The 14,579-nt window shown below is 41.4% G+C and overlaps 1 protein-coding gene across 4 annotated transcripts in view; it reads right to left on the reverse strand.

Annotated features, from left to right (window-relative positions):
* Window positions 1-14,579, reverse strand: part of FARP1 (FERM, ARH/RhoGEF and pleckstrin domain protein 1) — a 294,466-nt gene that overhangs the window by 83,232 nt on the left and 196,655 nt on the right. For all 4 annotated transcript variants that reach the window (XM_057533237.1, XM_057533235.1, XM_057533234.1 and 1 more), the window contains one exon: window positions 425-467. In XM_057533237.1, the coding sequence (XP_057389220.1) occupies window positions 425-467 (43 nt within the window). The remainder of the gene's footprint in view (window positions 1-424; window positions 468-14,579) is intronic.

Raw genomic sequence — 14,579 nt, forward strand, 5'->3', positions numbered from 1 at the left:
AAACACCCTTGCATTCTGATCTCATAGGCTTTGAAAAGGCAGCACAGACAACCTAATAGCAATTTTATGAATAAATGGTTCCACCTGCCCCCTTCAAAAGTGACAGTAAGAAACATGAGCACAGACCAGACAGACAAGCTCAACTGCTCTGGGCCTTAAGAGCCTGCTTTAGTCGTTAATTAAAATGACATTTGTTTTCCAAGTTTTGATTACCAAATTGTTATATATTAAAATTGCAGAAGATACATTTAAGAGTACGTGGATTAGTAGATGCTGAAATGCAATCACAGGGTAAAAAAAGAAAGTATGGCCCCAGTGCTTGACACCACAGGGCAGACAACGCTTAGTTAGACAAGGAAGACTTTTGGTTTATATTTGACATCACTGTTAAACAGGCGGGGTGGGGGGGGGGGCGGATACTTACTTCTAATCTGCTTGACAATAGGTTTTAAGAGATCCAGCCACACCTACAAAGGAAAAGAGAACAGACTGAGACATCAATTCTCAATGAGAGAGTGCAAGTATTTTGAGACTCCACTAGGAGCTGTTTAAAATCAAAATATTTCTGAGGATTCGAAGCGGTCTGTGTCTTATTTTTTCCCTCCAGAATGCCATAACTTACATTGTCTCCCATGTTTATAGAACGGATCCGAACTTGCTAATATTATCCCTGAGGTTGAAAATTAAAAATCTCTCCTAGATGCAAATAGTGCACGGTTCACTAAGAATTTTTCTATTCTCACTGGTACTTTGATCACAGTTAACTATTCAGTAAATATTAACGCCTGATTGCACATCTGGCTATAAGTGGAGTAAAATATGCGTGCTCCTTAGTCAGACAAAACACATGTATATAGATGTACATACAGAACGGCACACCTTTGAGGGGTACGGAAAGGGAGTGAATATTTATAGAACACACTTCTGCACAAGGCACCGTCCATAAGCTATTTACCTCTCAAAGCAAGGCCAGAGGATTCCTGTTACTCAGGAGAGAAATCTCAGACTTGCAGAGGTTCAGTAATTTGTCCCAGGCCCTCAGCTAGAATGTGGCAGAGCTAGGACTGAAATCAGGTTTGTCCAACTTCAAAGTCCAGACTCTTTTCACACACATTCTCCTTAGCGTGCAATTCAAGCGGCAAAATTTTAAAAAAAGAGAGAAACCAGTTGTCATTAATAAAGTATAAGTTAACCCTTGAACTTGTGATCATGTGAAAGGGTCCTACTGAAGCTCATATCTGCATATATGATTTTTTAAAAGTTAATGGGCTTAATGTAAAGAGGGTTTTATAAGTAAATATGAAAAAGAGAAACACTCCTAAAGAAAATTATGCAAAGAATAACAGGTAATTGGTGAAGAAAAAATGCCAATGGCTAACAAGAGAATGTCCAAGTTCAGGAGTAATTTGCTCTACAAATGCAAATTTAATCAAATACCATTTCCACCCATTAAATACGCATCTAGATATGCCTGTATGCAGTGCATGTCTGTATTTTATAAACCCAGAGTTGGCAAGGGTGCCAGGAAATGGACACTGCCCTACTCTACTGGTGGATGTATGAATTGGTACGTTTCTGGAGACCAATTAGGGAATAATTATCTAAAGCCTAAAAAGTATTCATATACATACTCTTTCATCCCATAACTTGACTTCTGATGAATTATTTGAGAGTGTGGGGAAATGTGTTTGGGAGGTGGGAAGATGGGTGATTTCTTCTTTTCTTCTGCCTTCCTATATCATCCAAATTACCTTCAGTGATCACTCAGAATTCTCATAATGAAAAAAGTAAAAGTAAAAAAATTTAAGGGTCTATTTATTCAGGTGAATCTTCCCCACCACCTTTTCAAATAAATATGATTTTCTAATGAAATCCTCATTTCTATATTCCCCGTGCCCTACCACTCTGTTATATGAGAAAAACAATAAAGGCATTAGTTGACTTAGGATCATCTCCACTGTCACATTCATAAGACTCAACCTTAAAATGAGAGAGAATAATCATTCAAAACAACAATCGTCATTTGTGAGATGAATTATTTTTCTCCCAAGAATCCTAAAAGATGGCAAAAATATCTCCATTTGACAGATGAGAAAAGTGGGATTCAGACCATAGCTGCCCAGGGCTGGGACTCAAACCCTGTTCTTCAAACCCATTTATTCATTCAACAACACATCACTGTGTCGCTCTGCTGGCTTCTGGGAATACAATGATGGGAGACCAGTCATGGTGCCTGCTTCATGGAGCATATGGTCCAGTGAGAAAGACAGGAAACAAAACCTTCCCGAGAAAAGTAAAGAAGTACCTGAGGCAAAGGAAACAAGGGGGAGTCCCAGAGGACTCTGAGTGTCAGGATAGAGAGGTTTGACCCAGTTACAGGTGGGGTAGAGGCAGGAGGAAGCCTTCCATGAGGTGACATTGTGCTGAAATCTGAAGAGAGGTGAGAAGAAGCTATGAAGACATGCAGTAAAAACACCTGTCCAGGTGACTTAACATTAGGGGAGACCAACATGACAGCAGAACAAGGTTGGTGGGTCAGGAAGGGGCCAGACCCTACAGAGGCCACGTTAAGACACTTCATCGTTATCCTGAGAACACTGGGAAGAATTTTAAATATGGGGCTGATACGATCAGATTTGCACTTTGAAAAGATTACTCTGGCAGTGTGAGAACAGAAAGAGGGGGTCAGAATAGACGCAGGTTATCTGCTGCAGTCGTCCAGGCAAAAGAGGATGGTGTTTTGGACCAGGAGGGCAGAAGCAGAGTTGGGGAAAATTAGGTGGAATCAAGAAAAATGTAACATGGACTTCCCTGGTGGCACAGTGGTTAAGAATCCTCCTGCCAATGCAGGGGACACGGGTTCGAGCCCTGGTCCAGGAAGATCCCACATGCCGTGGAGCAACTAAGCCCGTGCGCCACAACTACTGAGCCTGTGCTCTAGAGCCCGTGCTCTGCAACAAGAGGAGCCACCGCAGTGAGAAGCCCGTGCACCGCAAAGAAGAGTAGCCCCCGCTTGACACAACTACAGAGAGCCCGCGTGCAACAACGAAGACCAAACGCAGCCAAAAATAAATAAATTAAATAAATAAATTTTTAAAAAGAAAGAAAGAAAGAAAAGAAAAATGTAACAGGTAAAATCCAGTAGGATTCACCGATGGGCTAGATGTGGCGGCCGAGAAGCAGACGATAACCAGAATGGCGCTGAGGTTTCTGCCGCAGGCGTCTGGACGGATGCTGCTGCCATTCAGACACGGGGAGCGCTGGAAGAGGGCCAGGACGGAGGGGTTCTAGAAACTTCCATCTTAGGAGGTGCCCTTGGATTTCACGAGGAAGAAACAGTATGAAAACAGTGGGACGCACTCATCCAAAGCTCAGAGAAGCCTGGGCGGGAGATCTCACAGTTAGAGGCTGCCAGCACTGTGACGCCATGAGGACAAGACGGCCTCGTGGAGCCCAGAGGATGAAATGCATCAGCACTGATGACGCGTCTACCTTAGGACGGCCGACGGGAGCAGGCAAGGACAGAAGGAACGTTAAGGAGAGAGTCATGTCACGGTAGCCACGGGAAGACAGTGTTTCCAGAAGGAAGAACATCAAGAGCTGTTGAAAGATCAGACAAGATGAGAGCTGGAGTATCTGCTGGTCAGTGGACTTGGAGAGGGGCCTGAAAGTCCAGTGGACGGTGAGGAGACAGGAAGGGTGAACAGCTTTTCCAAGAAGCTTGGCTGTGAAGGAAGAGACCAGAGAATGGGGGTGTGGAGGAGGGGGAAGAGTCCAATAAAGGTACTGTTTATTTGCTTGTCTTCCACAGGAAGGACCTGGGGGTGCTTAAAAAGGGGAGGGGCTGGGACTTCCCTGGCGGTCCAGTGGTTAAGAATTTGTACTTCCACTGCAGGGAGCAGGGGTTCAATCCCTGGTTGGGGAACTAGGATCCCGCATGCCATGTGCCGTGGCCAAAAAAAAAAAAATGCGGAGGGAGGGGTTGAGAGTATGAGCAAGAAGGGATAACCAACATCCTAAGACACCTGGGATGGTGTGGAAAGATAGCTCTAAAACGTAGGGCACTGGAGATAGAAAGAAGAGCTTTTCCAGCGGCGGCAGGGAGGGAGCAGAAAGGCTAATGCTAGATGTACATCAGTTTACACTTCTGCGTCGGGAAGATAAGAAAGTTCCTCTTTGATGCCATCTGTTTACCCCTGTAAAACCTGAGGGTTGGAGGACGTGGGCAAGTGGAGAAGGTCTGACACAGTTGTGTTTGCGTGTGAGAGATTAACTGAAGAACTCTAGAGGGATTTCCTGTAGCTGCTGAGCCGCCACTCGTGAGCCTGCCAGCCTGTGCTCTGTTGGCCTCCAAGCCTGCCTCTGGGGAACCACCTCTGAGGTCTTTCACCATTGCCAATTCTGCCACAGAGTCTGCCTAAACTTCTGCAAACCACTCAGGACCAAACAGATATGCTCTGGCAATGTAGCTGCCAATTTTCTGAATTGTTTTAAAACATCTCTCTTCTGTTTTTGGCATTTCTGCGGAATTCATCAAATACAAGCACCAATTTGAGCCAACTGAGCATGTGGTTTTAAACCATGAAGGCCTGGGAACATCACACTGGCCTGAATTAGCCTGTCTAGTAGAGTTCTATGGCAGTAACGCTCCAAGGCATCGGTTAACGTCACAGCTAAACTGGCCTGGGTGAGAAAGCGGGGCCCACAAGACCCTCTCCATCTACCAGTTAGATTGATATTTGCAGAGCTGAGAGAAAAGGCCTTGCACGCTAAGGACTTAAACCACTATAAAAGCATGAGCTGGAGGGAGCAGGAAGAAAAATAGGGTTGCTGCTCTTCAAACTTGCGACTGAAGTACTGAAGTTTGTCTAGGTCATCCTACACAAATCACTTCTTCATTCAACCTAAGCAGAACAGAAACAAGTTCCAGATGAATTAAAAAGGCAACAAAAGCACCATAAACTTTCTTTTTCTGCCAACGGATCTCTGGAGGGTCACAACTGTAATCATCCATCTCTAACCTCACCCCCGCAACTCCTTCAACCAAGCCACACATCCCTGTTCTCACTAAAATCATGCTGCTGGTCTCCAGAGCACAGCTACAGATCCACATTACCTGACTGTAGAGGGATTTGGTTAAAACGAGTGGACTTCTAGAAATGCCATACCTAGTCAGGAGGACTCACGGAATCAAGGAACTTCCCCTGCTGGGATTTGAAGGCCTATAAGTAAGAGTTTGCTCAAGCTGTCATAACAAAGTACCACAGACTGGATGGCTTAAACAACAGAAATCGATTTCCTCCCAGTTCTGGAGGCTGAAGGTATCCCAGGTTTGGTTTCTCCTGAGGGCTCTCTCACTGACTTGCAGACGACCGCCTTCTGGCTGTGTCCTCACGAGGTCTCCCCTCTGTGCACACAGGCTCTCATGTCCCCTGGGTATCTCCCAGTTTCCTCTTCTTAAAATGATACTGTTCAGACTAGACTAGGGCCCACTCCCACAGCCCCATTTTAACTTAATCACCTCTCTCAAGGCCCTGTCTTCAAGGACCGTCACATTCTGAGGTGCTGGGCGTCACAGCTTCAACATACACATTTTCGGGGGACACAATTCAGCTCATAACACCTTCCTTCCACAATTTAGTTTCAACACAGCTTTTCAGCCCCATCTTGCTCTGCTTGCCTACATTTCAGTCAGCCTCTCTATTTTCCTTTGATACCCTGTTAAATGTTACTTTCCCCTTTTGGAGTGTGTTTCCTGCACTGAAATACCCTTAGAGAAGAAAGGCTTTAATGCCTAGGCATCAAAGGCAAAGCAAGATGAATCGCTGTCCCCAAAGCCTTTATGTTCTTTTCCTAACCATCTTTTTCCCCTATTATTTGGTGAGTGACATTTCAGTTGGATTTTGTAGGCAACTAAAATATTTGAGGTATTTTGGAAAGGGTCTTATTGAAAGAGAGTCACTTACATGACATCGGGCAGGGGGACAGCAAGAGTCAATTTCCTGAGCACCTACTGTGTGCCAGGCATTGGATAGGTGCTTTATACACTCTCATTTAATATTCACAACAATGTGGTTGTTTTACACACGAAGGAAGCCAAGCTCAGAGAGCTTATATAAGTTGCCCAAGGTCAAACGGCTGGGATTCCACTTCAAGTCCATCTGACTCCACACCTGTGCTTTTTCTGCAACATAATATGCTGTTCCTCTAAAAAGACTCAACAAAAGTTCATCTTTCTTCTTCTTATTTAGAAGTCAAAACTGCACACAGCAGAACTATTTCATCACCAACTATAAGATATATAGGAACCAGGTAAAATATGATACAAAAAATTATCCAGTGTCTAGAACTCATTGCAACAAACGAATTTTTCTGCAGGCTGGCTCCTACAAGAAATGACTTTACTTTGAATTTTTGTTTGTAATAGTTTGTTTGAATGTAATTTTTCATATTGATCTTAATTATTTTATTAATTTTACATATGGTATATTTATAAGATATGTTAAGTGTGGCTTTCTTTTTAAAAACCTATTAATTTTTAGAGATTTCTGGTTCTGGTCAAAGTACAGTAACAGGGACTAGATCTATCTTCCTACATGAAACAACAAAAGAAGGAAGAAAGGAAGAAAGAAACAAAGAAAAGAAAAGGAAAGAAAGAAACATGACAGATCTGAAGATCTGGAACACCAATGAGAAACAGTGATCCCTGAGAGACAGGAAACTAAAATCATGACCTCTATGACTACACCAGCCTCTGCCTTGAGCAAGTTTTCACGCTATGGTGCAGAGAGAAAGAACATAGGCAGAACCTGGCAAAATCCATGAGTTGAAGAGATGGGGCTGAGAGTGCAGGGGATCAAGGTAGAGAGAGTTCACAGGAAAGTGGAAAGCATTTAGGAGAGTACAGAGGGTTACCCTTGAGTAGGCAACAAAGTACTGATCAACGTGTGCTTGTGAGTAAAGTAGCCAAAGTGGGGCGAAAAATTAAAAAACAAAAAACAAACGAACAAAAAAAACACAGAAGGATTAGAGGTTACAGGCCTGGTGCTCACACAGGGCCAGGAATACTACCTATTCTCACCAGCCAGATGGGAAGACCTCATGACTCATGGGCACTGGGTAAAGTACTGAAGGGTCATCCCTTAGGAGTAGGGAATAATTCAGCCCAGACTGCACACTACACCAGTCCTACCTAACAAGTCTTAAAAGCCAGATCTGAAAGGACTGAATTGTTTCCAAATAACTTACATGCATCCTCCCCCAAAGTCAATAACATTTACAGGAATACAAAACTACCCAGCACTCAACAAGGTAAAATTCACAATATCTGACATCCAATTAAAAAAAAAAATCACCAGGCATACATAGCAGGAAAATATGACCCATAATTAGACAAAAAAAACCCCAAACCAAACCAAAACAAGCAACCCCCCCCAGAAAAAAACAATCAAATGGGACCTAGAATCGACACAGATGTTAGAATTAGTAAAAAAAAAAAAAAAAAATGAAGACAGTTATTATAACTGTATTCTCTATGTTCAAAAGGTTGAGATATGGAAGATTTTAAGGAAACCCAAACTAAATTTCTGGAGATGAAAACTACAGAGTGTTATACAAACATACACAGGCACGCACGCACACACACACACACACACACACACACACACACACAGGATGAGATTAACAGCAAATGAAACACTGCAGAAGAAATACTACTGAACTTGAAGAACTAGCAATAGAAACCATCCAAAATCAAACACAGAAAGAAAAATCACCAAAAAATTAACAGAGCATTAGAGAACTATAGAGTAACTTTAGGCAGTCTAATATGCATGTAATTGGAGTCCTGAAGGAGAGGAGGTGGCAGAGGAGGGGGAAAGAAATGGAAAAATATTAGAAGAAATAATGGCTGTAATTTTTCAAAATTTAACAAAAACTATAAACCCACAGATCCAAGAATCTCAGCAAACTCCAAGCATAAGAAACATGAAGAAAACTGCATGGAAGTGCATCACAATCAAATTATCAAAAACAATGATATAGAAAAAAATCTTAAAACTCAGCCAGAGCAAAAAGAGATATTATATATAAAGTAACAAAGATAAAGATGACAGTAGATTTCTTGCCAGAAACAATGTGAGAATGCAATGGTGCAAGATTTTTAACATACTCAAAACATCTTAGAATTTTACACCAGGCAAAAAACATCTTTCAAAAAGGAAGGCAAAATAAAAACATATCCAAACATGAAAGCTCAGAGAATTCATCACCAGCAGAGCCACATAATAAGCTACATTAAAGGAAGGCCTCTCTGAGCAGGAAGAAAGTGATATCAGATGGAAATCTGTGTCTACACAAAGGAATGAGGAACACCAAAATGGCAACTGTATGGTTAATATATGTTTTAAGAATTTTTTATTATTTAAATCTCTGTAGAAGATAACTGACTGGTAATCAAATGTATTTCAATTAAAAAAAGATAACTGGCAAACAAAAATAACAACAATGTAATGTGGGGTTCATAACTTATGTTAAAAAAAACAATAACAACAATAGCAAAAAGGTCAAAAAGTGGAAAATGGAAGTAAGGCTTTATACTGTATGTGAAGAGGAATAATATCACTTGAAGGCAGGCTGTGATAAGTTGAAGATGGACATTATAAACCCCAAAGCAACCACCCAAGTTACAAATCAAAGAGCTATAGCTAATAAACCAACAAGGAAAGTAACGTGAAATCATCAAAATATTCAATTAATCACTAGGCAGACAGGAAAAAGGAACAAAGATGGATAAGACAAATAAGAAAACAAATAGCAAGATGACCAATTTAACTTTTTTGTTTGTTTTCCAATAAAAAGATTTTTTATTTTACTTTTTAATTTTTAAATCAATTTTTATTGGAGTATAGTTGATTAACAATGTTGTGTTAGTTTCTGCTGTACAGCAAAGTGAATCAGCAATACATATACATATATACACTCTTTTTTTAGATTATTTTCCCATATAGGTCATTACAGAGTATTGACTAGAGTTCCCTGTGCTATACAGTAGGTTCTTATTAGTTATCTATTTTATATATAGTAGTAAGATGACCAGTTTTAATGATATCAATAACCATATTAAATGTAAATGATCTAAACATTCCCAATTAAAAAGGATTGTCAGATTTGATAAAAAGGCAAGACCCAACTCTATGCTGACAGTAAGAATCAGACTGCAAATATAAAGACATAAATTGGTTAAAAGGAAAGGGATGGAAAAAGGCATATCATGCTAACATTAATAATTTTTTTAAAAAATGAAATAGTTAAATTAGTATCAAAGTAGACATCAGAAGAATATCACGTGTATTTATTTCACAAATACACTTTATACACCCGTGTTTAGTCTTCCTTATTTTCATAATTTCTTATGACAAAGGAGTCAATTAATTAAGAGGATATAAAAATCTGAAGTATTTATATACTTAATAACAGAACTTCCAAGTACATGAAGCAAAAACTGATCAAACTGCAAGGAGAAACAGACAAATCCACAATTATGGTTGGAGATTTTAATACCTCTCACTCCATAACTAACAGAACATATAGACAGAAATTCACTAAGGATACAGATGATTTGCACAGCACTATCAACCAACATGATCTAACTGCCATAGATGGAATGCTCCGTCCCACCCACAGGATGAGCATTCTTTTCAAGTACACATGAAACACATACCAAAATAAACCGTATTCTGGGCCCTTAAAGAGATATCAGTAAATTATTTAAAAGTCCTCATGTCATACAAACTATATTCACCAGCAACCACAGAATTAAATTAAAACTCAGTAACAGAAAGAACTGTGGAAAATCCTTGTATTTGGAAACAAAATAACATACTTCTAAATAACACATGAGTCAAAGGAGAAACCAAGGGGAAATTAGAAAGTATTTTAAACTGAAATGAAAGTGAAAACACAATAAACTAAAATTTGTGGGATGCTACTAAAAACCTCTTAATCTAAAAATAATCTATCGGCACAGAATTCATCTATATGCAAGCTAGAAAATTAGAAAATTCACATAAGCAAAATTTTAAAAATTGTCCACCACCAAGAGACCACGGTTAACACTTTAATGAAGTTGTTCTCAGAACTGAGCTTGTATCACATTCACCCTAAGAGCTTGTTAAAACATATACTATGGGGTGGGGCGGGGGGGCTCTGCTCCCGGACTTCCTCATCTGGGTGAGGACCTGAGAATTTGCACTGCTCAGGTGACACTGATGCTGTTTGCTGACCTGGGGAGTGTGCTTTAAGACCCACTGCCTTCATGTATGTCCCTTCCACATTTTTTTTTGAAGAGCAATATGTGTGGATATAAACATACATACACTTTTAAAAAACCCAAATGAGATCATATTGTTTATAACCTACTTTTTGCTTTTTAGTCAATGATTTCTATCTTCCTATTTTGTAAACTTTTCTTCTCACCAAATAATCACACTCTATTCAAATTCCTTCATGTGAATAAAGAATGTCCTTACTGTGATCTGTCAAAACTAACCTCCAATCCAGGACCATGCTTCATATCTGATTATGTCCATTAAGTCTCTCTTAATCTAGCCTCATCCCCTACACCCCCATCCCCACCCCCCATTAAAAAAACAAAAACAAAACAACAACAAAAAATTGACTGCTGAAGGAATGCATGAATAAAATTTGAACTGAAAAATTGAGGGTATGTTTTTATTCATTTACAAGGAAAGCTCTAAATAAAAAGGAATTAAAGATAGATCTGTAAACCAAAGTATGAAATGAAATGTATAAAGAGGGCCATCTTTATGCATTAGTGCATTAAATTCATTAGGCAGTATCTGATATCCCAGATGTATGCAAAGGAAAGTTTTGGAATAAAACTAGGACTTAATATTATAATGCAATGCCTGGGGCTTCAGGGGGCCTTTGCCTCCAGGGAAATTTTAACCTTTGGGAACCTTTATTTTTTAAGGGCTCAGCAATAGACCTCAGGCATGGTACTTGTAACACATCAACTACTCGGTTTTAACTAATTTAAAATCATCTGTTTAATTTGCATTAGCTTTGGAAAATTCAGTTCAAAGGATTTCACGTGGGTATTCTGGTGACTTAATTGGATTTTCCCCCCTTCAATCTATAGTTTGCTCCTTCTGTTTTAATTTTCTTTTTTTCTCCCTTCTAAAACTGTCTAATTTAAAAGAACACACAGACGCTTAAAACTACTGAAAACAAACGTACAGCTTAGTGAATTATTAAATGGCAAACACCCTTGTATCCATTAACCAAGTCAAGAAACAGAACTCTGTCAGCCATCTTATCCTAAAACCAGTCCCCTCCCTCTAAAAGTAACCACTACCTAGATTTTTACAGTAACCATGTACATTTCTTGATGTTTTATTTCACAAAGTGGTGCATCTTCTAGTCTTCCTTATTTTCAAAAATGTTATGTCCTTCAAGTATCTTTTCACCTATAGTTTCTTCCTCCATCCCTCTCCTTCCCTTACAGTTTACCTGAATAATTTCTGAGTCTGGATTTTGCAGACTGCGCACTCATGGTACCATTCAACGTGTTCTTCTGTCCTCCTCACTGAGTACAATGTGGCAGCTGGATCCAACTGGTCCCTTCGGCAAGGCCATACATGGTATGTTGGGAGGAACACACTTAAGTTTTTTTGTTTTCCGGTATTTGTTTTTTAATATCATGACTGTGATACCTTTCTGTTACTCATTTTTATGTGAAAACTGTTTCCCAACCTTCTGAGAAGAAAGTATGGTTCATGGTAGCTTTCCTACCTTCCCAGAGCTTCCTCTCCTATTAATTTTGGGCAGTGTTAAAAAACATGGTGGCTTGCTTTCCGAGATTTCCTGCCTCTGTTTCCCTCCCCTTCTCTATTATTCCTCTCTATTGTCCTTACCTGGCTCAATTTCAGTCCCATTCTCCATAGTTTCTCCTAAGTGGTGGCCTGTCCTGGAAGGTCAGTTACTGCTCACTGGAGCTGGACTGTTCCAGCACCATCAGGCCTCTCAGCTTCCACTGTTCTTCTCAAACTGTCCCCCTGGGATTTCTAGTGGCTCTTTGGGGGTTCTCTTCTCCATCCCATCAGACACCCTGCTGCTTCCCTCTGTTTCCTCCTGTACAGACTCTGATAGCACGCAGACCTTGTGTCTGGCTGATGTTTTATCTCTGACTGCTTGTACTTTGGGATCTAGGGCTTACACTCTGACACCTAGTTTTACCATAAATGTTGTCCATGGGTTTTTGATGTTGTTAAGTAGCTGTTTTCATGTGGGTCTTGGGTTTGGGAAGATCCAAAAACTATGATTCCACTTCTACCTTCTCAAGACTATCCATTTTAGAAACCTATTTCCAGGTTGGTTTTTTTTTTTAATTAATTAATTAATTTATTTATGGCTGTGCTGGGTCTTCGTTTCTGTGCGAGGGCTTTCTCTAGTTGCGGCAAGCGGGGGCCACTCTTCATCGCGGCGTGCGGGCCTCTCACTATCGCGGCCTCTCTTGTTGTGGAGCACAGGCTCCAGATGCGCAGGCTCAGTAATTGTGGCTCATGGGCCCAGCTGCTCTGCGGCATGTGGGATCTTCCCAGATCAGGGCTCGAACCCGTGTCCCCTGCATTGGCAGGCAGATTCTCAACCACTGTGCCACTAGGGAAGCCCCCCAGGTATTTTTTAAACCAAATTGTTTTAAGATGTAGCCTTCATTAGTCACATACGGTGGAGCCAACAGGTTAGGAGACAGCTGCCATTGAAAAGATGGTTTGTTACAACCATTGAAAAGATGGTTTGTTACGTATGGTTCCCAGGAGGAGGGGGCATGCCACACCATGCAGGGCATGCAGGGAAGCACCAGGGTCCACCAGGAGGCAGAAAGGGTGAGGACAAAGCAGGAGGGCAGGAGGCTTTACTGTGGTTTCCATGGGAAAAGACAAGGTAAGTCAGGGTAAGCAGCTTAGGATTGGCTAGCTTGAGTCATCTTAGTGGGCTCTGGGGTGTAGGGCCATCTCTAGGTGTCTGATACCGGCCCTGGGATGATTAAGGCAGAGGACTTTTGTCTCCTGCAGTGTAAGGGCGAGATAGAAGAGGTGGTTCAGAGTATGGGCTCTGGATTGGTTCATTTCCATATGGGAGGTATGCGGGCAGGGGAATCATTTGCTGTGTCTAAGAACTGGCTAGTCCTGGGAAGGGCAGTCTCTCCTCAGTCAACAAGGCCTCAAATGCTGAAGCATCAAGAACACAGAAAATAAGAAAATGTTGAAGGAAAAAAATCAGTGGTTCTCAGGGGCTCAGAGGGGAGAGAGGTGTAGTGGGGATTTTTAGGGCAGTGAAACTATTCTTGATGGTATTGTAATGGTGGATACATGTCATTATACATTTGTCAACACTTACAGAATGTACAACACAAAGAAGGAACCCTAATTTGAACTTGGAACTGTAATAATAATGTATTAATACTAGCTCGTCGATTGTAACACAGCATCACAGTAATGTATGACGTCAGTAACAGGGGCACTGTGCCTGGGGAGACAGCATAGGGGACCTCTCTTCTCTCTTTACTTTCTGCTCATTTTTTTCTGTAAACCTAAAGCTGCTCTACAAACCAAAGTCTATTAATTAAAAAACAAATTGACAACACACGAAACCCCATATAGCTTCCTTCCAGCTTAAGAAATAGAATATTACCCATAGCTGTATTTTTCCAGCAAGCTGCCTTTCCCCTGACTCCCTGGGACCTGCCCTGTCACCACGGCCACTGTCAGGCCGAACCACGGGGCTGCTCTGTGTGGTGACCGGTGACCGGGATGCTCTACCACCCCACCTCTGCTGGCTTCCCGAACTGTCCTCTGTCCTTGAGTCTGCAGTGCTCCTCACCCTTCACACCTGGCACGTTCCACAAAGAGGCCCTCCTGGTCTCAGATGTCCATAGGCCCCCCCAGGAAGAAGCAAAGTCAGAAGCCTGCAACTAAGCATAGATGAAGGAGGCCTGTCTGACCCCAGAGGGGCTGGGAAACCACCAGTTAGTGATGTCTGTCATCCCAGGTAGGTGTAGGTTCTATGACCTCAAGGCCCCTAGAAAGCATGCATGCTGCTATGGACTGAATTGTGTCCCTCAAATTCCTGTGTTGAAGCCCTGACCCCCAATGTGACTGTATCTAGAGACAGGGTCTTTAGAAGGTAATTAAGGCTTAATGACATCATATGGGTGGGGCCCTGATCTAACAGGACTGCAGCCTTATGAGAAGAGAAAGAGATCTCTCTCTCTCTCTCTCTCTCTCTCTGCTCTTTGAGACACAGTGAGAAGGTGGCCGTCTACAAGCCAGAAAAAGAATCCTCACCAGAATCTGATCATGCTGATACCCTGATCTTGGACTCCAATACTGAAAGAAATGAAACATCTGTTGTTCAAGCCACCTACTCTATGGTATTTTGTTATGGCAGCCTAAGCTAAGACACCTGCCAAGGGTAAAACTTTTTTCCTGGCGTAAAGAAGATTATAAAATGAATGAAAAGATGTCAGTTTTCTTCCTGAGCTTTACCAGTATTTT

This window comes from Balaenoptera acutorostrata, chromosome 18 (assembly GCF_949987535.1).
Source record: "Balaenoptera acutorostrata chromosome 18, mBalAcu1.1, whole genome shotgun sequence".
In the NCBI taxonomy this organism is placed as follows: Eukaryota; Metazoa; Chordata; class Mammalia; order Artiodactyla; family Balaenopteridae; genus Balaenoptera; species Balaenoptera acutorostrata.